The sequence below is a fragment of the Triturus cristatus genome, chromosome 7, assembly GCF_964204655.1.
Source record: "Triturus cristatus chromosome 7, aTriCri1.1, whole genome shotgun sequence".
NCBI classification, from domain to species: domain Eukaryota; kingdom Metazoa; phylum Chordata; class Amphibia; order Caudata; family Salamandridae; genus Triturus; species Triturus cristatus.
This window is the reverse complement of record NC_140590.1, coordinates 547,620,479-547,645,920: the sequence shown is the minus strand read 5'-3', so window position 1 is coordinate 547,645,920 and position 25,442 is coordinate 547,620,479. Positions and strand designations below refer to the sequence as shown.

General features: G+C 48.5%; 1 protein-coding gene across 1 annotated transcript in view; it reads left to right on the top strand.

Annotated features, from left to right (window-relative positions):
* The window catches only part of MYO15B (myosin XVB), a 1,465,505-nt gene that overhangs the window by 1,147,230 nt on the left and 292,833 nt on the right, over window positions 1–25,442 (top strand). Inside the window, exons 46-50 of the mRNA XM_085614939.1 lie at window positions 11,106–11,178; window positions 11,729–11,805; window positions 12,201–12,277; window positions 15,971–16,101; window positions 16,573–16,667. Coding sequence (XP_085471065.1) covers window positions 11,106–11,178; window positions 11,729–11,805; window positions 12,201–12,277; window positions 15,971–16,101; window positions 16,573–16,667 — 453 coding nt within the window. The remainder of the gene's footprint in view (window positions 1–11,105; window positions 11,179–11,728; window positions 11,806–12,200; window positions 12,278–15,970; window positions 16,102–16,572; window positions 16,668–25,442) is intronic.

The following is a 25,442-nucleotide window of genomic DNA, read 5'->3' as shown; positions in this document are numbered from 1 at the left end:
ACCCCCGTTTCAGAAGAAGAAAGTTGCTGCACTGACAGCGAGGTATGCCACAGATGGTACGGATGCAGCTTCAGAACCTGACATGGGCGCTAACGCTGCTAGACAGCGCGGCAGAAGTTACAGTAGTGCAACAAGCACTGCGTCCATATCTGGTGGCGACAGCAACTGATATATTCGTGAATATTGAAACTGCTGATACTCGGGTGTCTCCCCCTGATAGACTGTATAATATAGTCATTCAAATTGAAGGTGACATACAACGTACAATTCAAGTTTTTTTGGGGATAATCTGACCACTTCCTATGATATTCTGTTGGCGGAGGCAGATTGGCCCCCGGCTTTCATTTTAGATGCTCCTAGAGGGGAGGAGGTAATCCTCCCGTCCTTTGCACACACAGTGCCGAAGGTCCAAGCTAAAAAGTACACCGAGGAATGGGCTCAGGTGCTAGCACCTGCGTTATATCGAAAACAGGTTGTCTGGGATAAATTGTCTCCCGGCCATGAGATTCCGTTGCGGACTACGCCCCAACCTCAACCCCAATACCCCATGCATCGCGAAGCTAAACCTCACGTCGATCCTTGAACAATTGGAATATCAAGGAGTAATCGAAACATGTGTGTCACCTATGAATAATCCTTTGTTCACTGTGACGAAGCCTGACGGGTCATACCGCCTAGTTTTGGATTACCGGCACCTAAACTCTCATTGCCGGACATGTGCAGTACAAAACACCCACAGTTCGGCTCTCGTCGATAGTCTTGTGAGAAAAAGTTTTAAAACCACACTTGACATTTCCAATGGCTTTTACAGCCATAACCTGCCCTCTCTTAGTAGTGAGTGGACGGCGTTCACCTCGGTTGGCAAACAAAAACAATTCAAAAGATTACCAATGGGCTATAAGAACAGCCCTGGAGTCTTTGCCGCTCGCGTGGTCTCTCTCTTAGAGGGTGTAGACCCTGATGCGTACTCGTATGTGGATGACATTTATCTCACAGATGACGAGTTGGACCCGCATCTCTGTCGCGTTGATCGCATTATTGTTTTGTTTGCAGACTTCGGTTACAAATTCAACTTTGCGAAGTCTCACATTGCGGAATATACAGTGTTGTTCTTGGGGTACAAACTCAACAATGAAGGTCGAGGATTGGCTCCGCACTTTCTAGAGAAGTGCGCATGCCTCCGTGCTCCTACGTTACTGAAGAAATTACAATCTCTGCTGGGTTTTCTGAATTTCGGTCGAACTTACATTCCGGATTATGCCCAGCGTATCAAGCCGCTTTATGCCTTGGTACAACCTACTTTTTCCAAATCTTGTTGGCTGCCAGAGCATTCAGCTATATTGCAGTCATTGCAAGCTGATCTTCTTGCTTCTAAATACTTACTGACGCGTGATAACCACACTAACCTGGTCATACGAATTGTGCCAGGCGCAGTGGGTTTCATGTACTTAACGTTCAATGAGGGCGACACCGTCCCCATTGCTTACAAATCTCACTTGTACACTTCGGCTGAACTGCGATTTTCCGCGGTCGAGAAAGTTCTGACGGCAGTGCAGATGGCGATTCTAAAAGAACAAGCGCTATCGCAAGGTAAACGCATGTTGGTGGTAACACCATATCCTGCCCTTGAGGCGGTGACAAAAGCAAGTGTACCAAATTCTAAGGCTTTGCATCCAAGGTGGATACAATGGGCCACTTCCTTGACATCGCCGGACGTCACATATATCTTTGACGCGGCACTTCAGACTCAGGAGTTTTTGCAGTATGAATTCGTTCATCCAGCTCCTCTGTCCTTGCGCCCGCTCGAGGATTACTATTGTGTCATATACACTGACGGTTCTGCGCAACCGGCAACTGGATCAAAGCACGCTTATTCAGCGGCTAGCGCAATTGTGGTCGGTACTTTCGTAAATGGAGAATTCCAGTCAGATGTGGTGCATACGCAGTCATTGGGTGATTGTACCGCGCAGTTGGCGGAGCTTCGTGCTCTAGTGCTAGCGCTAGAGTTTGCTGATCCCAGAGTCACTACCCTTATAGTGAGTAACTCCTTTTATTGTGTCCAATCTTACAACGACAATCTACATTTTTGGTCTCAGAATGACTACCATGATTCCAAAGGTAGCACGATTAAGCATAAACTGCTTTGGGTTCGAGTGGCAGATCTTAAAGAACGTCTGCCTCTCGTGAATGTTATTCACACTCTTGGTCACCAACGAGTTGGTGTCCATGCTGTTGGCAACAGCCTAGCTGACGTGGCAGCAAAAACAGCAGTGGCAACATACTTAGTAGCAGCAGTTACAAGATCCAAAAGTAAGATCGATGAAGACATCTTGGCAGCTATTGCTGCTACAGAGCAGGGAACGAAATTTCCGAGACGTTTCCCTGCTCGTTACCATTATCGCTTAAGTCCTGATAACGTCCCATTAGTGAGGATTAATGACGTTGGTGACGGATTGATTCCCAACGCGGACTGCAGACCATCTTTGATATTAGCGGCTCACGAGGGCATGGCGTCCGCGCATGCCGGCGTTGCAGCTACTGTATCTCTGCTACAACAACGTTACTGGTGGTGCGGTTTGTATAAACAAGCCAGAGCTTATGTTCTTAATTGTGACATTTGCCAGCAGATTAAACCTTCAACTGCGGCGCGCCCACCACAAACTCAGTTGTACATATCTAATAAGCCAATGGGTTATGTTTATTTAGATCATTGCGGTCCATTTACCTCTGATACTGCGTACAAATACATCTTGGTTGCAGTTGATTCGTGCACACGTTTTCTGTGGGTGTGGCCACAAAGGAGTGCTGATTCTCGCACTGTCATAAAAGATTTGCGTGTCTTTGTTGGAAGTTTTGCATGTGGTACCTTTCATTCTGATCAGGGCCCTGCGTTCGCCTCTAAGGCGTACAAAGAAGCCATGAGAAATTTGGGGGTCCAAGTCAAATTTTCATCTCCATACCGGCCTGAGGGTAATAGTGTAGTGGAGCGAATGAACCGTGTCTTAAAGCAATCTTTGACAGCCAGAGTTTTAGGTACTGGCCGGAACTGGCTAGCCCACTTGTATGACGTGCAAAGTGCACTTAATAATCTCCCTAGAAGGTCTCTGGGTGGGCGGACCCCATACATGATGCTCTTTGGTGTACAAATGTTTGTCCCAGACCTTGATGGTCTAGACATGGCGGCGTCACCCGCACCCTTTGACGTAGATGAACACTGTGCTGTCTTGCAGAATCTTCAGGAAGCCAGAGACAGTCTAGCGAAGGAACACGTACCCTCCTCATCTGATGCTGCGCTTCAGGTTCCGGTAGTCGGCTGGCTACCTCGAGTTGGTGATCTGGTCCGTGAGAAGGTGGAGAACAAGAAGGAGTTTGGCCCCTCTTATCGTGCACCAGTTCCAGTGCTTGGAGTACAGGGTACTAGAACAGTCATTTTACCTCCACTTCCCGGTCGAAAGGATAACAGGTACATCTCAATTGACAATGTCAAGCTACAGCGACTGGCCGATTCTTCTTTGTATGACTCCGGCGGTTTCTTGCCCTTCGATGCTGAGAAATTCAGTTGTGGCCCGAGCTTCTAACACCGTGCCTGATGTTGCCATCGAGATGCATACAGTTACTGGTCCCTTATTGCCACCGACACCTGGTGGTGTGCCTGAAGATGTTGAGTATGCTTATCCTGCGGATGTTACATTACCTGTTTTACAATCCAACACAGTTGCCCACTCACAAGACTCTTTTGACTCTAATTCATTGACTTCCAATGCCCCATCCAAAGTTTCGATTTTTGTGGCCTGGTTCAAAAGACATTTTTTAATTCCCCCTTGGACTTACATTTGGCTGGTACTCATATGTTTTTTTTGTTTATGTCCATTGGCTTTGTGGTAGTGTTTTTTAGACTTATCAATGGACACTACCTGAAAGAAAGATCTACTATTCGACTAATTGATGGAACTTTGGCCCCCCACTCCTCATCACATGAGATTCCGTTGCGGACTACGCCCCAACCTCAACCCCAATACCCCATGCGTCGCGAAGCTAAACCTCACGTCGATCCTTGAACAATTGGAATATGAAGGAGTAATCGAAACATGTGTGTCACCTATGAATAATCCTTTGTTCACTGTGACGAAGCCTGACGGGTCATACCGCCTAGTTTTGGATTACCGGCACCTAAACTCTCATTGCCGGACATGTGCAGTACAAAACACCCACAGTTCGGCTCTCGTCGATAGTCTCGTGAGAAAAAGTTTTAAAACCACACTTGACATTTCCAATGGCTTTTACAGCCATAACCTGTCCTCTCTTAGTAGTAGTTAAGAAAAGGGACCAAACTTTTGGGAACATTACTGCCTGGCCTGTACGTGATGGGATCGCCTGGGATGCTGTAAAATTTCAAATTCATGGCCCCACTGAAGTAATTAATGTGCCAAATGTATTTCGTGTTTCTTTAAGTGATGTCGTTAAGCAGAACATCCGCTCAGATGACTGGGATGTTCAAGCCATAGAGGCACTGTTTTCTGATTTGAAATATTATGCTGCATTTGATGCTGAGGATTTGTATTTAGATACTGCAAATTATGATGAGCAATTCTGTTATCAACATTATGGCACGCATTTCCTGCACAAAGCAAATACGTTTAGACATTTTGTAAATTATACTCAATGGGAACACTGTCCCGCCCCTAGGATGGGCAGCTCTGCCACGTTAGTGGACAAATTCACCTAATCTTCTGATTTTAGTGTGTCAAATCCGGCCTCTTTTTATTTTAAGGTTGCGCCTGAGTCTGCTTCTAAAGTTAGACTGACACGCACGAAATTGTTGTGTTCCAAGTCCTTTATGGACGAGTTGGCAATTGGAGGGTATGATCTATGGAAAGCTACTATCGATCTTAAATCGGTTTGGGGCTCCAAACCGTGGCAAGTACAGGGAACAGAAGCTTTGCATCGTGCCTGTCTTATCCCAAATCACATGTTATTTTTAAATTCGTCCATTTTTCAGACCACCTGTTTTGGATTGGCTACTTCTAAAAAATTAAATTCTCCCTCAATTTCCTTGTCTGGGTGCTTATCCTAATTGGGGTAATCATACGGATCTGTCCCTTGCTATGTTGCAGACATATGTTTCCAACACATCCTTCAATATTTCTGAATTGAATCCGGAAGGGCGGTTGGTGTGGCAGACGAGTTCGGACTCCTGTCAACATCGGTTTCTGGATTTAAAGCAGGGGTATACACAGGTTCGTGTAGACCCCCGTTTTGAATCTTCTCACACTGTAACTACCTACTCAGTAGGGAAGTTATGCCAGTCCTGGCTGCAACATTCCACTTTAGCATCTGTTAAACTTCATTTAGCACGATTAAATGACAAAATAGATTTGAATGATTTTGTTAAGGGTCCTGCAGTTGGCAGGTCCAGAAGATGGGTGTATGCTGTTTACAACGAAGTTTGGAAGTTATCACAAATTGAGGCTGCATCCAGATTACGTGCTATTGATCAAGCCAATATGGAAAAGGTGTTGGCTGTAATAGATAATAGTATTAACACCCTATCTTCTAGAATTTATACCTTGGATTATATTGTATCATCTGTGGTAGACATTGTGCAGGATGATTTGTCTGTATTGTATCATGGTCAAAATCAGTTGCGTTCTGTTATGCAGTTTGCATGGACGTTGCAAACTTTAAAGGCAGGGAAAGTCCCTTGGGATTACATGAACACTTCATCTTTGTTCCTTCCTTTTAATTTAACTGCGAAACAACAGTTCATGTCCATGAAAGATGCTACATATTCATTACTACACATTGAGAAATTAGAACCTTTGCCTTTCTCTGTTGCTGAATTGAATTCTGCTGTGTGGCTTATACATGGGTTGATCACGTTACCGTTCCCTCTGTTTAAGTTCAGTTCGTGCATGAAACATTATACTCTAGGCAGATTTGAACAACTTGGTACTGCCTTCCTGCACGAAGTTTGGTCACTCCCATTCACGTATAGATGTGTGAGAGACGGCAAGGAGGATTATTTAAAAGGTGAAGAGTGCACTTCCACTCCGGATCACTCTGTAGTGTGTAGGCACATTCAATTGCATGGTGCATGTAATGTGCACGCTCCTAATTTAGCTTGCGTCCTGAAAGGGATTCCTGTGCCAGTTATAACACCGTCTTTTACGCTGCTTGCTAACGGTAGTTATTTGCTATTAAATAATGAAGCTTGCTGTGGGATGTTAGTGGGAATTCCCTACATAGTGACTGTATCACAGAGGGTAGTTTGCTGCAATAATGTCCTTTTCCCACCCCCGCATGGCTGGCTCGATGTATCCATCTGGCCTTCCATTCCAACCTTGAAAGCAGAGTTCAACAAGATGAGCAGAATAAGGGCTCTATTGTCTCAAAAAGAAGTCGCGTTGACTTCATCCCGGGAAACATTTGTCCTTCACGTAGCAAACACCCGCACTGAGGTGCAAGCGCTTTTGAATACTGATCTCCCACTTCATTTTGGGACCCTGATTCAGACTATCTTTAATGCCTCGTCAACAAGTGGCATGGCTCATTTTTTTTAAATTGTAGGCTCCGGCCTCGTGACCTTCTTTCAAACTATTTTTGGTGTGATCCCGGCCTTTTTTCATTCTATTTTTTTCAGCGTCTTCGGAGGTCTCCCTTAGCTTCTCGCCCTCATAGCTGGAATACTTTTGTTGATCTGCGCCCTGCGCTATGGATGCACAACTTGCGTCACACGACAACATGTCCCGGCTGCTCCATCTTCGTAACCGGATGCTTGAATACTATGGCACTTTACCACTGGCAACTTTAAGCATAGCCTATGGATTGTCTTTCCGGTTTCCCTACTTTACTTGTGTGCAGCCCGTCGTTCATTGCCTAGATTGTCCGTTCCAATGGGCTCTGGATTTGTGTCTGTCGAACTCGGTGTCTCCTGCCCCGGATTATGATCGGCTGATGAGCCCCTTAGTGGCTCATGAGTTGGACTGTTCTGGCGTCGGGATTATGGCCTGTGGAGCAACACATGGAGTCCTTGGGAATTGGGACATGTGAGCGGCTGCAATTGACTTCTTAGCAAGAAGTTATCTTGAAGAACACGCCAGTTGTCCTCGTCAGGTGCTGGAGGCTCCGGTGGTTGAGGAGCATGTATGTTCCTTCCCCGTCCTGAACTGGATGGCAGATAATTTTGCGGAACGTTCCAATGATTTCCTCTTGGAAGCTGTTGCAACTTATTGTGCCTATACATTGATGGATTGACTTTTTGTACTTTCATTTCGTCCTAAGTCCTTCAATGATGTTTTTTTTATCTTCTACATGTTTTTTTTTTTACTCCTTTTTAATTTGTTCTTTATTTTTTTTCTTCGAACTTTTTCACTTACCTTACATGGACTTACGGTTCATGCCCTTGGTTCCGTTCTATCAAACTTGAACTCTGCGTTCTTGCAAGTGCGCCCCTACTGGTTAGTGGTCCGATCAGGGGGGATGTAGTGAAGATCATTATCTATATATGTACAATGCTAAGTTAGCACAACCGCGTTAGATGTTAGAAAGCCATCTTGCCGCTTTTGCTGCTTTTGCACACGGCACTGTAGTCACATGTTATTAAATTGAGAAATGCTTACTCGACTTTGCTTCACATGAGAACTGTCTGTTGTTCACATCCCAAACAGTGAGCAGCGACCTTGGTCTGTACACAGCGTAAAGAAACAGTCTGGGTCGCTAGACGGTGCATGTTGTTGAGTTCAGGTTGATCGGCCCATTATTTTAGCCATAACACGCACGCAGCTGCAAATACCTGAAAGTCGGGTGCTTTTAATATTGCAGGGTTACATGTTTTCATTACATTCGGAAGAAGAACTTTCCCAGGAGCAGAGCATAGCTGATCCTGTGATGTGATCTCCCTGAGCTGGTCTTTACGTTATGGGGTTCCCCATTCAAGCCTAGAGACCTTTTATTAGTCTAATAATAATACAATTAGCTTGCTAGTGAAAGGAAGGTGGCTTAGAGCCACTGTCATTTTAGTATGATTACTCCTTTCATTTTCTATGGAATTGTAACTATGCTGATGGTTTTGATTTTAATCGTTTGTCTGCTTATGTTAGCCAAACTGCTGCATCTTAGGACACGAGGTTTATAAAATAAACTCTTTAAACTTTTACCGTGTCTCTGTTTATTCTGTTGTGGACTGGTATGAGAATAATTACGAAAAGGTATTTCTGATTCCCACCATTCCTGAGAAATACACTAAGTCGCTTGTTCTGGGTTGTCTATACATTGGGACCGCCGAGCTAAACCTCGGATAATGAATGGGACACTGATGCTGGTCGGATAAGGGGTTCTGGGTTCTGAGGTGAGTTTTTGGTACACCACAATTCACTGAGGGCCTGGGTTCCTGCGCATAGTTCTGTGCATAAGCAGAATCCCTGCAACACTTTGGTATCGCTTTGTTCACCCTCAGGTGGCAATTGCAGGCTCTACTGTGGGATCTGAAGTCTCGGTGGGCCCAACATCAATGGGACCACCCTGACCATGTTCTGATTTCAGAGGCAAATGCAAAAGATCTGCAATTGTGGTTAGTGGACCGCAATTGGGTCCCTGGCAGACCCCTTTCCCTTCCCCAACCGGAGTGTTGACAGCTGCATAATGTCTTGTCTGGGGTGGCCATCTGGGAGAGATGGAGATCGAAGGCTCCTGGTCTCCGGTGGAGGCTTGGCTCAATACCAACCCTCTGGAGCTGAGGGCCATCTGCTTGGTGTTGAAAGCCTTCCTTCAAGGGGAGGCTGGTACAGGTGCTCACGGACAACACCACCACCATGTGGTACTGCAACAAACAGGGTGTCATATATAGTGGTGAATCACTTGGCAGGATCATTGAATGCCTGGGCAGACACGCTCAGTCATCAGTGCCTAGCGGTTCACAAGTGGTAGTTACACTTGAAGGTGGTTCAAGGTCTCTTCCGCAAATGGGGAGAACCGTATCTTGATCTGCTTGCCACCACTGATAATGTGTAATGTCAGCACTTCTGTGTGTTGGATTTTCTAAGGCATCTTTTGCTTGGAAACGTGTTCTGCCTTGAGTGGGACTCTGGTCTCCTATATGCCCTCCGGTTGATACCACTCCTGTCCCGAGGTCTCAAGAAGATCAAGACCAAAAGGGCCCCAGTCATCTTAGTGGCTTCCAATCAGGCACAGACAATATGGTACCAGAACTCTTGGGCTTGAGCATGTGCCCTCACATAATGCTGCCCCGCATGCAGGACCAGTACAATAGCAAGGTTCTACACATGGGCCTTCACAATCTCCACCTTCATGCTTGGAGATTGAGCGGTGACCATTAACACCTTCGACTTTCCTATGGAGATTGTTGGTGTCCTCTTGGCACCCAGGCATCTCTCAATGAAAACTCTATACTCCTGTCATTGGGACAAATTTGTGGGTCGGTGCGGTGCTAGGTGGATAGATTCCCTCCAGGCCTTTTTGCTGTTACTGAAACAGCCTTCCTTGTGAAAGTCTCCAATAGTTATGCGCTTTTTGAAAGGTTTACATTTGTTTCCCCCCTCATGCCTCAGTGGGACCTTAACCTGATCCTCACATTTCAAATGTGTGCTCCCTTTGAACCGCATCACAGCTGTTCATGATGACTTCTCACCCTCAAGACAGTGTTCCTCATCATCATCAACCTTGGTGCTGCATGTGAGTGAGCTCCAGACTCTGTGTCATCCTGCTGTCCATCCCCTTTTTCCCAGACAACCTGGTTTGCAGACATAGTCGTCCTTCTTGTCTAAAGTTTCGATGCGGTTCCATGTGGGTCAAAACATCATCTTGCTGGTGTTCTATACTCCGCCTTACTTCTTTAAGTAGGATTAGAGACTCCACCGTTTGGACCTCAAGAAAGCGCTCAGCTTTTATATTGGCCAAAGAACACAGGGTAGATGTTCAACTCTTTGTAGACTCCTCTGGAGCAAAAAAAGGCAAGGCTTGGCAAAAGAGAACTATCTCCCGCTGGATTGTGCTCTAAATTAAGATCTGCTATGCATTGGCAAAAAGGCAGCCCCCGGAGAGATTGCATGTTCATTCTACCAGGATCAAAGCTGCTACCACTGTCTGTCGACATTTGCGAGGTGCCCACATGGACACCCCTCCATGTGTTGCTTTAGCATCACTGTCTAGACAGCCAGGTTCGACTGGAGGGACATTTTGCCCTCTCAGTCCTGCAGGACTTTCTGGTTTGAGTTCCTGCACAGACCCACATCCAAATAGGTACTGCCGTGGTATCTATTCTGAAGGTGAGGAATCTATGGCTAGAAGTCTCCGTCAGAGGAACAAGTTACCTACCTTCAGTAACGCTGTCTTTGGTAGAGACTATCTACACCAACTCTCCCATCCTCCCCGTTCTGTAATTGGACTCAATCTATAAATAAGATCCCAAGTCTAGAAATCTGTACACTGGTCACATCCATTTGCTTTTGGGACTCAAAAGGTAAGTATCTTAGTCATCACCACTCAGGTGAATTCCTTCAAAATAACAAACAAATATGATGCGTTACTGAGTCTATTAACTTTTCTTCAAGAAATCTATAATGGCTACCAAAGGCAGTGCCGTTTACAGTTTCATTAACTTCACAACATTCTACATGTGAGGTCTGTGACATACAAAAGTGAAAACAATTATGTACTTTATAATGATCGGGTGGCCTGCCCTTGCCTGGTATAGAAGGACATTAAAACATGTTAATCTAGGATGAGTACCAATGCCTGAGAAGTAGCGTTCGAGGTAATGAACTTATGTTTTTACTCACCCTAAGATGTTCTTTAACAAATGTGTTTGTGGATACACAAGGCAACACATTTATATTTGCTCAGTGGCATGAATAAAAATCTATTTTTGTAGATCTCTCTTTAGCCACCTTATGCATAGCATGCCATGTTGCTCCAGATCAACCCATAAAAAACAATTGCATATCTATGTCAGAACACCCCAAGTCCCTCCTGTGTGGTATTCTCTGTCTGAGCTGCTGTTTAAAAGCTTTTACCTCATTTACCCTCCATCCAAGATTCACTAACCGCAAACACCATTAAGACTGATCTTTTCTCCCTTTCTTCTGCAGGTTCCAATTCAGGAGTCTCTTATTTTGTATGACGACAATGAACTGAATGAGCTCGCCACCAACAACTTTATGAGTGAGTGACGCTCTGTGTAGATGTGCCACATCACTTTCTGGTTTCTTTTGTCTGAAATCTCTCTCTCTCCCTCTCTCTCTCCCTCTCTCTCCCTCTTCCTCTCTCTCTCTCTCTCCCTCTCTCTCTCTCTCTCTCCCTCTCTCTCTCTCTCTCTCCCTCGCTCTCTCCCTCCCCCCTCCCTCCCCCCCCCTCTCTCTCTCCCCCTCCCTCCTCCCTCCCTCTCCCTTCCTCTTTCCCTCTCTCTCCCTCCGTCCCCCCCTCCCTCTCCCCTCCCTCCCTCTCCCGCTCTTTCCCTCTCTCTCTCCGTCTCCCGCTCTCCCTCCCTTTCCCACTCTCCCTCTCCCTCCCTCTCTCTCTCCTTCTCTCCTTCCCTCTCTCTATCTCTCACATACATACCATACTGTTCTCTGCACTTCCCTCCCTGGAGACCAAAGGCAGGGTTGGAAATATATAGAATTTTCATCAGGGGTAGGGAGAGCTGCATGGAAGGGAAGAGGGATGTCTGTGTGGTTATTCCTGTATCACAGTGTCACATTTCCACTTCTTGCAGCTCTGATGATGTTTATGGGAGACCAACTGCATCACAGGACCCCGGATGAAAATGTCTGTGTGTACGAGATCTTACAGGTGAGAAATACAGCCTACAAGATACAACCTGCCCTGGGAGTGATATCTTCTGTGAGAAAGACAAACTCCATGAATGACAAAGAAGCCCAAAAATTACGGCATGTGAATCAAAGTATGTGATGAGTGGTGGTGACAGTCAGGCATAACGGCTTGACAGCCAACTGATGGCACTCAGAGCACAGCCTGTGAGTAACAGCATAGCAGTAGAATGTGTTAAGAAAAGCGTCACAGATTTTAGGCTATATGATCAGACTCGGAAATTGTTCTGAAGAGGGGAATTGTGGGGGAAATGAGTTCTACTCAGTGGACAAAAGGCTGGCACACTAGGAGCCACTGCAAGATTGCAGATATCTGTCTTTGCATGTCTTTTAACCATCAGTTTCTTGCCTGTCCAGCTCTGCAGGGAGAAGGAGACTCTTCGGGATGAGGTGTACTGCCAGGTCATTAAACAGCTCACAGAGAACCCCAAAAAGTGAGTCTACAGCACCACATGCCACAGTGGGAACAGCTGGGAAACGGCAAGCAGGCTATCTCCGAGTCATCTTCTTTCTCAAACTATTCTATAAATCCTATGAATACAGTTTGTCCAAACTCCAAATCACCTGACAACTTGTCGACTAATCTAGGAATGCTGACTTTGTCTGTCTGATCTCCTTGGTCTGCGCCTGCTGTCAATGTGGTCTCTTTGGCATGTGCTTGTTGTCTATATGAAAACAGCATTAACCCTTCCCCGAAAGGAACAATCCAGCTCAAACTGTTGGCCAGTATAACCCCAAAGCGCAATAAAAGAAATCCCAGACGCGTCAGTAAGAGGCAGGGCCTACTTGAGTTCTGTGACATACTGAGCTCAGGATCAAAGTCTAAGCATGCTCATACCACTTTCATAAGCGACTCCGACAGCTCCAAAGGGATGTGCGGATATGCTTAACACAAACTGAACCACGCATAATTGCTGTGGGTGCATTACATTCAATCAGTTTGTATAATATTTGCCCATTGCAAAATTCCTTAGCCTTTGGTCCTTGTTTTCTAATTCCTAATCCTGCCTGTGCTGTACAATTGCTTACCTACTTGTATCTGTCTAATTCATTGCACTGCTTCTGCCTTTAGAATTTAATGTCAAATCTCTGACCCTGTATCTGCTGTATCATGCAAGTATGTGCAATTCTATCTATGATACATCATATGCTGTCTAATTTCTCCATGTCCTGTCTCCACTCCAGTCCTTCTTTCATCTGATTAATCTCTGCTTAATATAAGGGCTATTTACACCCCGATTCTTGCCTGTCTGTTCTAATTTAGGACTCTCGCTTGTGCTAGCCAACCCTCAATATCAGAATATGTTATATAATTGTTATTACCTATATAACTGTCTAATCCTAACTGTGCCTTACCATCTCTCCTGCCATTATATGATGTCTAATCCTTGAACATTGTTTACACCATTCAAATCACTTAATCTGCAGTATTTCCTCTTTTCCCTATACTTGCTGATCAATCTTTGATTCCTATATCTGCTCTGTAATGTCCTTTTCACATATGTACACTCTGTACCTAATTCCTATAAGTGTTGCCGGTCCCTGGGTGTTGTCAACCATAACTCATGTGCATTTTGTTTATTCCAACCTTTCTGTATTTCCCAACTAATTGTTGAACCATCTATGTGCTATCAGTTCTCTGTACATACTGTCAACCCTGAATGCCGTATTCCTCAGCCCCTGCCTGGCTACCTAATCTTTGTTCCCAATATTTATTTATTTATTTATTTTTTTTTTTTTGGAAAACCTTTATTGACATTTCAAGCAATTACACATATGGGCCTACAACCCCCGGGGCCGGCCGCCAAACAATCAGAATAACAGAAAGCAGGTCTATCACAGTCAGTACCTCGGGGAGCAAAATCTCGACACTAGCATACTCCCAGTCTCTGAACAGCCCAGGTAGGAGACCAGGATAATAAAGGTTTACATTTTATAATAGAAAAGGATGGAAGGATCAGGTGCCAAACAGTTTCCCAGCAGCGAAAAATGGCAGGCAGAACGATGAACGTAAACAATACACAGCAGTCTATCTAAGCAATGGCGCTGAAACAGTAAGTTCAGGATGTGGAGGAATGACACGGCCATTTGCGCCTGCAACCCCCTGCCCCAAGACCCAGGAAACTCCACGGAAATTATGGCACTCCGGAAACAGCAGTGATTAACAACAAAGGAGTACTACCATGCTGATCCCAGAAAAAGACAAAGAAGAGTAAGAGAAGAAAAGGAGGCCATAGAAAAAGGAGGTGAAAGACTAAAGGATCCCCCCCCCCAACCCCCCACCCTGCACCTCTGCAGATGAGTACGGCCCCCCCCCCCAGCAGTGTGCCTGTCGCCCCGGAACCAGACCCGAAATATAGAAGAACAGAGAAAAGAAGTGGGAAAGGAGCCCCCACCAGACGGGGGGGTAGAGAGAGTATTAATAAACTGGAGGAGGGCCTGCAAAACGCGCCCCCGGTTTCTCCCTCCCGCACCACACGGTTTCCCATAAAGCCTACAATAAAGAACACAAAATCGACCCTGTCAAAGAGGAGTAAGGAGCGTTACGCACTTGGTACACTAACACTTATGCCATGAGAGCACACAATTCCCGAGCCCGCCCGCCTAGTAGGTGACCACCTCGGAAGGGTCAGCATCATCCTTGGCCACTCTTTGCAAACCCACCCATGCATACCCCTCGTCCCAGTGCCATGTCCAATGTTACCAGGAAGAGAAGTGTCCAATAAAACTCAGGAAGCGACACACACAGGTAGGGTAGAGGGCTCTGAAGATCGACACAGTCAGCTCTAGGGAGGATCGTCTTTCCCGATGCCGAGCCAGGATTTACGCTGCACAACAGGCCCAGGAAGGCGGAATCAGCCAGGGCGGGCGACCGTTGCTTGGACGTTGCCTGGGTCGTCGGAGACCGCGCACGGGACAAGGCCACCCCCCCCCCCCCCCGCTCAGGTCCGAAACCTCCGGAACAGACCAAATCCACAGCCAGCTGATCGCACGTTAATATACTGTCCGGAGAGTCCAGGTGTGCACTATTCACAGGGGCGGCCATGACACTGTCCCCCCGTGCGCGGCGTGAGAAATCCCAGTGTACCTGGGGATAGGCAGGCGGCAACTGTTCCGACGCTGATGTCACTCCATCGAGCTTGCTCCCCAACACCCAGGCTCCGTGAATCAGGGTGGAGTGAAGGGCACCGAGAGCCTCGAGTAGGTCACCGTACCCCAGTACAGCTCCCGGCGCTCGCTCCGCTACGTTCCTCAGAGTCACACCCTCCCAATCCTGCTGCAACCCAGTGTACAGGATGGTGGACTCTGGCATACCAAAATGGCCGCTGGGTAGGTCCATCCCAGATCGGGACCGGGGCTCAGACACAAGCGCCTCGGGTTCCATGGCACTGGTAACTGGGTTCCGAAGGCAGGCAAGCAATGTGTCCGGTGTGTGGTCACGGGCCACAGTCGTCCCCACCACGGACCAGCGCCCGCGAAAAACCGGGAACAGCCCGCAAGAATCGGGACAAGTTACGGGCGGCGTCCGGGCAGCTCACCGGCGAAGGCTGAAGCAATCACCGGAGAGTCCTGTAGTTGCCACCTCAGGCACGCACTCGTTCAGCTACGCTTAGTGGTAGGAGCGACCACGGCGAAGCGCAGTCCGACATTCGCACCACTCCGGCAGTCCGACCCCACCCAGTCACCAAAGGCCGTTGTTGTTGCACTGCCGCCCGGCCACGGCGTTCACTCGAGATCCTGGCTCCGGGGCTGCACAGGCCGCAAACTTCAGACGGACATTTCTCCGGCGGTACCGCTGCCAGAAACTTCGGGGTCACACGGCCGGTTGCCGCTCGCGTTCACCAACACGGGTAGATAGCGCAGGCTAAGGATCTCGTGCAGGATATCTGTGCGAGGTGCGGAGGTTCACGGAGCCGGGAGCCTACGCTGCCGTCCCGGTCGCCATCTTGGCTCCTCCCCGTTCCCAATATTTTTGTAAATCTCTGGATGAACAGTCTAATCAGTAAATCTTCTATGTTCCAACTCATCTCTGATATCTTCCAAGACAGTTGTATTACAGATTGCCATATGTACAGCCTAATCTCTAAGCCCCTAAATTCTATAATTTGGAGTTTTTCCTTTTGCAGGGAAAGCTGTACCCGGGGCTGGCGCCTGCTCAGCATCTTGAGTGGTTACTTCCTTCCGACTGCCACCTTACTGCCATATGTGACCAAGTATCTGCAGGAGGTGTGTTCTGACGCAAACAGCAGCTACCAAGGTACAGTATTCCAGCAGGACATTGCCACTGTCTCCTTCACTGTTCACACCAGGGTCCGTCTGTCTTCTGCTTCATCACTTTCCAAACTTACTGCACTCTCTTCACTCTGTCTCCTCCAACCACCACACCTGGATGACAAATTGTCTTCGGTCTTGTCCATCCTCCAGGAGTAAAGGCTGTTGCCTTTTTCTCTCCACATCTGATTCATACTCTATCACTTTCCTCTATCATTCTCTTTGACAGGCTGTTTGATTCTTTGTCCGTGCCAGGGCACATCCAGCCTTTGGGTTCCAGCTACACAAATGGCAAGTTATTCACTCTAGTGACCTCTCTACTAGTAGTAATGAGACTCCTTCCTTCAGTCTGGAATTAAATGGCTAGATGTACTGTACCAATTCATTCCACAGTTGAGTTGGGAGTCAACCTTTCTTTAAGGGCTCCTCTCCGTTTTTGTCTCTCTTTTTGCCACAGATATCGCCAGGACCTGCCAAGACCACCTCAGACAAACTATGCTATACAGGGGTCGCCGGCACTTTCCATTCAATGTGGAGATGGAAGCTCTCTTGGTAATGTCTCGGGAAGATGAAAATTTGTGTCTGTCTGTGATACATTCAGTCTGCTTTGTGTTCATACTCATTAATTCAATGCATCCATGGTTTCTCTCTCCAGTTATAGTCCTGTCCTTTCAATGCTGAAGTGCTGTTGTCAGCGTTGTTTGTGGTCTGTGCGACCGATTTGCCAATGCTAAATGTTTGTGATATAGACTTATGCTCCTCAGATTTCTCATCTATGAAATATACTCAAGTGCATAGTTATATCCAGAAACTTTGCCTGCTTCAGACTCAGTGCTAAAGCAGATCCATGTAGTTGATCTACTATATGACATAACATGACACATGCGGCCCATACTACCCAGCTTCCATGGTGTCCTTTCCTTTGTTCTTTATTCCAAAAGCCACAGATGCCAGGATCCAGAGCGTAGTTTGCTTAATTTATTTTACTAACATATAAACATTAACTTTGCTGTCTGCAAGAGCTATACTTTCCCCACCTTCATGACAGAAGTTGCCAAGTAAAAGTCCATCTATAGATTACCTGTCAATCCTCCATAGTTTAAGGTTTTGTATGAAAATAGAAAATTGTCTTTAATGTCATCTTAACAGATCTAATTTGTAGAAGCTGCGCCAGATACAGTGCACCACCGGGGAGTGCCTTCTGTTGCCTTCCAAGAGGATATTAACACTTTGTGAAAACAGTGGCTCTGTTCTATCCATTGAAGAGACTCCTATAATCTTTTTGCACCCCCTACAGCTCCTGGCAATATTACTTTTTCTTATGCCTCATATTATGTTGCATAAGATATCCCTTCAGTTGATCCTATGTACCCAGTGGAATCAATTCTCATGTGAGCCATTCTCAGTTGAATAAAGATTAAAGTATTTGGGAGAAAAAACATTCAGATCTCAGTGACCTACGATGTTTGGTTACACACAAGACCAATTGGATGGGGACCCCACCTCTTTGCATCAGGAGAGAGATTCAGATACACCATGTTGGAAAATGAGTGTATATTGCTGGTTGTTATACCATCTACTGGAGGGTGGTAGTCTAATTCTTGATGTACACTACTATTGCTCTGTACTATATAGCAAGAGAGGTGGTGTCAGCTTCTGTGACGTAGGAGAACACCAGTGTAAACCTACTTCTGAATAGACCTGTGTCGGGAAGAGACAACAGCTGTGAGAAATTTTCAGCACCACGAAGGTGAATGCTCAAGAGTGGAGGTTACATTAGTAGGTAGTCTTTTCAGAGCTTTTTGTTTGGTGAGGTCCCTTGTTTGTTACCCAAGATCAAAGAACGCATCAGACATTGCAAGAGTTTTCTTGGAATGGAGTGTTCGGGTTGCAGATACTTTAGACTGGAGGTTTCCCTTCTTTATACTTTTCCTCCCATTTCCTCTCGTTCCCTAAGCTGAGGAAATTGAGACACCATCAATCAGACACAGTTCTTATTGCACCAGGGTTGGCTGTAATGATGTTGTACATGGGCCTGCATGAGCTCATTCTTTGTATCCCCACCCCACATCTATGACTGTCTAAGGGGAATTGTTTGCATCACGAGATGAGCTAAAACTTAGTCTCCCTGCTTGGTGGTTGAGAAGATGAAGATCTGATAGAGACTACTAGCAGCAGATTCCTTAACGTAGAATTATCCCCAGGCGTGAGACTGGATTCGGAAAATCTTTGCCACAGCATCTCTGTGTGCCGGGGGGGGGGGGGGTGAGCGGTGCCACGTGACCCCGCCCTGATGTCGTCCGCGGACGTGACGTCAGCGAGGTCACATAAGTCCCACCCCAGCGCGCTAACGTCAGTTTCCTTCTTTTCCGCGTGCAACGCAGATCCGGAGTGTGCTCCTTGGCTTGTTTTCGGGTCTCGTTAGCGCCTTGAGTTGGGAACAGTGTATCATGCCTTCGGGCTTCAAGACGTGCGCTTCTTGTGCACGTCAGATGTTGGCGACGGACCCTCACACTATTTGTGTGTGGTGCTTGGGCGAGCACCATGACTCTACGGACTGCGAGGCTTGCAAGCATATCAAACCGAAGTCCCGGCGGGAGCGCCGGATGAAGTTGCTGTCGGCCCGCTTGTCCAGATCGGTGCTGTCTCAGCATCCGTCTCCTACCTCGGATGGGTCCAGGGGCCGCCGTTTCCGGCTGCGGCATCGTCCTTTGCCGAGGCCCCATGGGCATCTTTCGCCTGCAGTTAAGTCTTGCAGCTTGCCGCCGAGGCCCTGTCCTCCTTCGGCAGAGAGCGCCGGCCCCTCCCGGGATGTGCGCCCTTGTCCATCGCCACCCTATCCTCCGTTTCCCGGCGTTGGGGCGACGAGGGCCCAGATGAAAGCCTACGCTACGGCTCTGCAGGCTTCCTTGAGCCCTCCTCCTCCTCCACTTCCTGCGATGTCCTTAGATAACTCGCTGTGCGCGGGGCCTTCTGTGGACTCGCCGGCAGCTTCGCCCCCGCCGCGTTCGGCTTCAGGTGTTGGAGGTGTGGTGCCGTCGAGGTGCGGCCCTTCGGGGTTCCCCTCCTCAGCCCATGGCGTCCCGGCCTCACCACAAAGCCCTGCCGGGTTCCCTGCGGTGTCGCAGGAGGTCACCGGGACTAAGGGCTTGTCCCCAAGTCCCCCTCGGTCCTCTGGGCAGGCGGCTGTCTTCCCGGAGGGAGAGCCGATGCCTCTCCGGCATCAACGGCTTTCCTCCCCGGCGCAGGACCCGGTACGCTTCGCTGGGCCCCTCTCCGTCCTCGGCGCAGGCGGCTGCCTCGTCGGGGGTCGAGCCGGCGCCTATTCGGCGCCGTTCAATGGCCGCTTCAACCCCGACCCCCTCTCCTATGCGGCACATGGGGGTGGAGGTCAACCCGGCGCCGCTGGTAGACACTTCGGTGCCGGTCGAGGACTCATCGGTGCCTGTGGTGGACTCCCCGGCGCCGTCCCGACGTCAGATCGTCGACTGTTCTCAGGATGTCCCTTCCTCTCCAGAGGGTTGTAGTCTCCTCTTCCCCGGAGACTGGGCGCCGCATCGTGGCCTTTTCTCCGGCAGATTCCAGGGCGGGTTCTATGCCGTCTCCACGTCCACAGCCCCCGGACACGCTGTTCCGTTCCCTGCAGTTGTCTGCCCCGCAGGCTTCTCCGCCCTCTCCAGAGACCCCCTCAGGTTCCCCACTCGTCTGTGGGTTTCCCATCCCTCAGGGGTTGGTCTTTTCTCTCTCCAGCTGGGCACGGGGATGGGCGTCTTAGTTTGCAGCCTTCGTTCACGGAGGAGTTGCTTCCCCCCCCCCCGCGAAGCCCTATGGCCATTGGCATTCTACAGATGGGCAATCCGGTTGCCCCACTCCCCACGGACCACTTGTTAGAGGTTCTCCACCAGGGCTCTGGTGGAGGGGAGCCGCTTCTCCAGTTTGAAGCGTCGCTCCATAACTCTCTCCTGGGGGCACTCTGCCACGGGATCTGGTGCCTCAACCGCTCCTTCACTGCCACCGTCCTGCTCCGCACGATCCACTTTGTCTTTTTTCCCACCCCTCGGCCCAGGGCCCTGTCCTGTGGGCTGCTTTTCCTTCCTTGCCTTCAGTGCTGCTTCCGCCGTCACGGGAGGCTCGGTGGCTGGACTCCTGGGGACGCAACATTGTCGCCTCCACTAGCGCTGCTCTGCGTGCACTCAACACTCTTTGTGTGTTGGCCAGGGCTACTTCGGATCTGTGGGATTCCGCGGAGTCCCTTCGGTCTCGCGCCTCCCAAGAGGGTGCCCGCGCTGATCTGCGGCACCATGTGCGGGATGGTCGGGAGTTGGCTACTTTCATTCTCCTTTCGGCCTTGGACGTCTCTGATTCCCTCGGCCGTGCTATGACGAGTTCTGTGGCCCTCCTCCGCCATGCTTGGCTGCGGGATGGTATCTTTCCAGAGAATGTTCGGGAGCGTCTTGTGGATTTCCCTTTGGATGGAACTCTGTTGTTTCACACCCACGCGGTCTCAGCAATTCAGAGACTCCTTGCGGGTCTCCGTCCCCCTCCCCCTCCATAAGCTCGGCCCTCCGGCGCTTTATGGGAGGCGTTATCCCTCCTTTCTACTTGGGGCCTTAGGTTTCGGTTGGCCCAATGTGTGCTGTGTGCGGCTTTGAATGCCTACAGGGTCTTTCAGCTGGTCCCTCTATTCTTTTGGCTGCTGGTTCAGCCTTTCAGCTTGTCGTGTGTCTTTTTTGCTGTTATGGGCAGCTGTAAAGGGCCTCAGGTTGGACCCTTTGTGTCTTTTTGGCTGGTTCGTAAGCCGTCTGTGGTGTTATCCACAGGTCTTTTCGGTTCTTGGCCTCTGCTGCGGGCTCCCTAAGAGGTGTTTGGCTGCTTGGTAAGCCGTCTGTGGTGTTCCCACAGGTCTTTTATGTTCTTGACCTCTGCTGCGGATTTCCCTAAGAGGTGTTTCCCTTTTTTTGTTCAGGGACGATTCATACCCTAGGTGGGGTATTTGTTGGCTATTGTACAGCCCTGTTTTAAGCTAGGCGGGCGTGGATACCTTCTCAGGTTCCTCGCGTTTTCCTGTCGTCCCAGTATACCGCTTGGTGCGGTCTCTCTCTCTCTCTCTCTCTCTCTCTCTCTCTCTCTCTCTCTCTCTCTCTCTGTCTCTCTCTGTCTCTCTCTCTCTCTCTCTCTCTCTCTCTCTGATGTTTCTATCCTTCTTCTATGAGGTTCCTCCCTCTTTGCCTCTGGATCATCGGACCGACCTTTGTCATGCTGATTACAGTGTTGTGTCTTGGTGTTTCCACCTAGTTCTCCGCTGTTTCGGCTGGGGCCTGTCTGTCTCCGTCTTGCGCTCGCCTTGTTCTGAGCCGCTGCTTCTTAGTATTTGCCAGCTGTTTGCTGCGCGTGCCTGGTAGTTTTGGTCCCCCTCCGTGGGCCTCGCCATGTCAGCGTGTGCTTCTGTCCCTTGTTTGTTGGAGCTTTGCGCGTCTGTGTCTTCTTCTCACTTCTGCGCCTCTCGACTGTGGAACCGTTCCGGCCTTGTTCCCTACTTCGGTATAGACACCCATTCAGCTGTGCCCTTCGCTTTGTGCGTGTTCTCCTGGGGCAGGCTCTGCCTCCGTTCCTTCTCCTTTCCCTGGCTTTGAGGGTGGTTATTTTCTTCCTCTGGTACTCGCGGGGTGCCTTCTGCCCCTCCGGGGTTTTCTGCCGGGCGCCCTTTGCTCCTTGGGTAGGCTTGTGGTATCCTGGCCTTCCCTTTTCTTTGTTCTTGCTTACTTCTGCTTGGTGGGGGCTGAGCCGTCCTTCCTGTCCCCGTGACACATCCTCTCTTTGGGCCCTGTGTTCTTCCAAGCTGGTGAGGTTCTCTCGCAGAACCTCCTCACCTCTGGGTATGGCAAGGATATCTATTCTACGTTAAGGAATCTGCGGCTAGTAGTCTCTATCAGATGTACAAGTTACTTAACTTCGGTAACGATGTATCTGGTAGAGACGATTCTAGCCGCAGACTCCTTCATGACCCGCCCTTCCTTCCCGTTCTACGAGGACCCTTCAGCTTGGTCTTCTGCCCTCGCCTCCCTTCAGGTGGCATTTGGCTTCTGCCGTGCTCTTTCTCTACCTCCCCGGCGGGATGCTTCGTTCTGTTTAATTGTTCCACTCCTTCTTTTCTGGTGATTGGACGGTAGCATCATGTGTACTTTTGCATCCCTGCACCCTGGGTCCTCCAGTGTGGGGCTTATTCATCTTCTCCCCCGCAATCCTCTGGGTTGAAGTTTCTTGGCTGCGCCTCAGCCCTTGGCCTTTTACAGGGGATATGACACTCCTTGACACTCCTTGATGGTGTTGTCTTGGGGTTCTTGTCGTTGCTCCTCTGTTCCGGACTTGTTGCCTTCACTATTATGGATTATGGTTGCTGGGTGGGGTCGCGTGGTACCGCCCCCAGCGCGCAGAGATGCTGTAGCAAAGATTTTCCGGATCCAGTCTCACGCCTGGGGATAATTCTGTCAGAGCCCCCAAAGTCTTACCTTATACTTGTGAGGCGATCCTGCAGAGGCGACATGAACTACCACCACCGTCTCCCACCTTACCCTAGTAACGCGTGAATACTGACTAGGATAGAGGGGGTACCAGGGGTAGAAGCCAGACAAGGTGAAGTACAGGTAATAAGTCTGGGGGTCTCACTACGTCTCTGGAGTCTTCCTTTATGCTGGTCTGTATAGGGTGATAAGGGAACACTGTTACTTCAATGCATTCCCAACCTCCCTACCGCTCTAAGGATTGTCAGACCCACTTGACTACGGGATTACCTCAGTCGTGAGACCCGTGGAGACATCCGTGGCAAACGACAACCAGCACTCCTGCGCCAGTAACCATTCTGCTCATGGGCGTACGGGGAAGTGCTCCGGCGTGTGAGAACCAAAATAAGAAACAAAACCAGCGCTCCTGCGCAAATAATAAGGTTGACCTGCAGAGTAGCCACCCAAACACACTCCTGTGCGCCCGTGGCTAGGAACGAGGAACAAGGCTTCTACGAAGATAAAACAGGCTTGTAAGACGCCTGCACATTAGGACAGTCCAGGCCAGTCAGAGCTTTTGTCTGTGAGAACCAAAATAATAAAACCAGCGCTCCTGCGCAAATAATAAAGTTGGCCTGCAAAGTAGCCCAGCCCATCTAACACACACCTGTGTGCAATTGGCTAGGCACAAGTCTTCCATGGGGGCACCACTGGCGCTAGGCAGGCAGCAGCAGCAGTCACAATGGCCCCAGATAATGGAGAAACCTTGCAAGGTACGATACCTGAAGGAGGTAGAGTTCCGGATCAGCGTATCTTCGGCGGTGGCATCGGCGTGAATCCAAAGCGCTGGGGCAGCCGGAATCCCCGTCAGTTAAGCGCGTCCGCCCGGAAGTGAGGCATAGTGACGTCCGCTTCCGGTTCTCGGAGCATAGACCGCTAACCCGATTTCCCCTCGGGCAGCGGTAGTGTTACTCGGCGTGAGTGCGAAGGTCACGCCACCCGTGCGTAACCATGACAAATTCTACATGAAGGAATCTGCGGCTAGAATCGTCTCTACCAGATACATCGTTATCGAAGGTAAGTAACTTGTACTTCAACAACTGGAGCCTCTCTGATCAGGCAGTGGTTGATGTGTTGGCTGCCAAAATGTCATTCACAAGTATAGTGAGGCTAATACATGAGGACATTTTCTGAATGGTGCAAGGCTATCCATGAATATCGTATAACTAGTCTCCTGGGATGCTCTTTATTCTTTTTTTTGTCCTGCCAAGCCCAAATGAGGTGAGTGGCAAATGGATATCTGGCAGTATCCTTTGCCTTTAAGAGGTCACATGGAAATGGTTGCTCTTGGTTTTGGCAACTGTTCCAATTTGTATATTACATATACAGTGACATATTTTGTCCCTGTAAAAATAAACACTTCCATTCCTGTGCATTATGTTTCAGTTCACATCAATGTAAACATGATGCACTGATCTGTTTTTATGCAAGTGGATGCTTTGCCATGTTGTAGTGGGAACCGTAATACCCACTGGTTTCTAGGTGTTTGGTAGCATTGTTGATCTGGTGTGCCATCTGGGGGGGGGAGTTATGCACAGAAGAATTGTAAAGTAGATGGCACTACTGTGATGCCGTCTTCTGAAGTACTGCCTGAGTCAAGATGGGGCTTCGGGGGTTTGCAAGACTGTGGCTGTCCAGAGCAGGCATACGGATTGTCCAGGCCACCATCCTATTAAGGCTGTATAGAGATTCCTAGCATTGTATGAGTTAAATGGATGTCCATCCACCTCCCTTCCCATTTAGGAAAGAGAAGTAGATGGACCTTTGTTCTGCATTGTAGGATCTTCTTTGATAGTAATACATTTTAGAGTAATTCCCCAATGTGTGCTGGGACCCTGGATCCCTTGCCATAGATGTGTTACCCATTGTCACACATAGTGTTAATGTCCTTATGATGGGCAGCAACCTGTAATAGTCTATCTGAGGCCACATGTTGTTACTGGAAATAGACTGATGAACTTCTAATGAGCTGTTTCAAGCCTGAATTGCGGCATCTGATATGCTCAAAATGGGTGAAATTGTAGGGAAAAATGCTGTCTTGATAGTCTTAAATAGAAAAGTGTCCTGTCTCTAAGACTCCAAGAGTTTCCCCTAACCATGATACACTCTATTGGCATTTGCCTCACAGTGTCAATTCGACTCTCTTCAGGAGATACCAGAGGGAAATCTGTGAGAGTATGCAAAGGTTTATCAATGTTCTTCCAAATCATCAGCAGCAAGATTTCACAGACATACTGCATGAACATTTTCCGGTCTCCAACAACATCAAACGTGCAGCTGTTGATTTGGTTAAATAGGCAGCTACAGTGTACGTTAATGGAGTTATGGCAGGCCCTCATGGCTCCACCTTACCACCTTAAAGCCAGAGGCACAGATGAAAACAATGGAAAGGTTCTTCTGATAACAATTCAAAGCAAAAGATCGGAGGTATTTCCAATGCAGGGTTCAATCTCTTCACTGACCTTTTCATCCTCAACAACAGCAGTATTCTCGAGGTCAAAGGTCCCAGAGGCGGTAGTTTAAATCCAAATCATCACCAACAAAAGCTTCCATTTCAAGAGGAGGACATTCTTCTGGTACCAGACAATGACAATCTCATACCCTTCCTTGGGGGAGAACTGTATCCTTGTATCGCAGAGTGTACTGTAAATACAAGAGGCAAATGAATACTAAATATTACATATCGTTAATACTATCTACATTTCAAGGCCATTCCACCTCAAGTTCCTCCAGTATCAACATCAAAGTATGAGATACCCATCCTCTG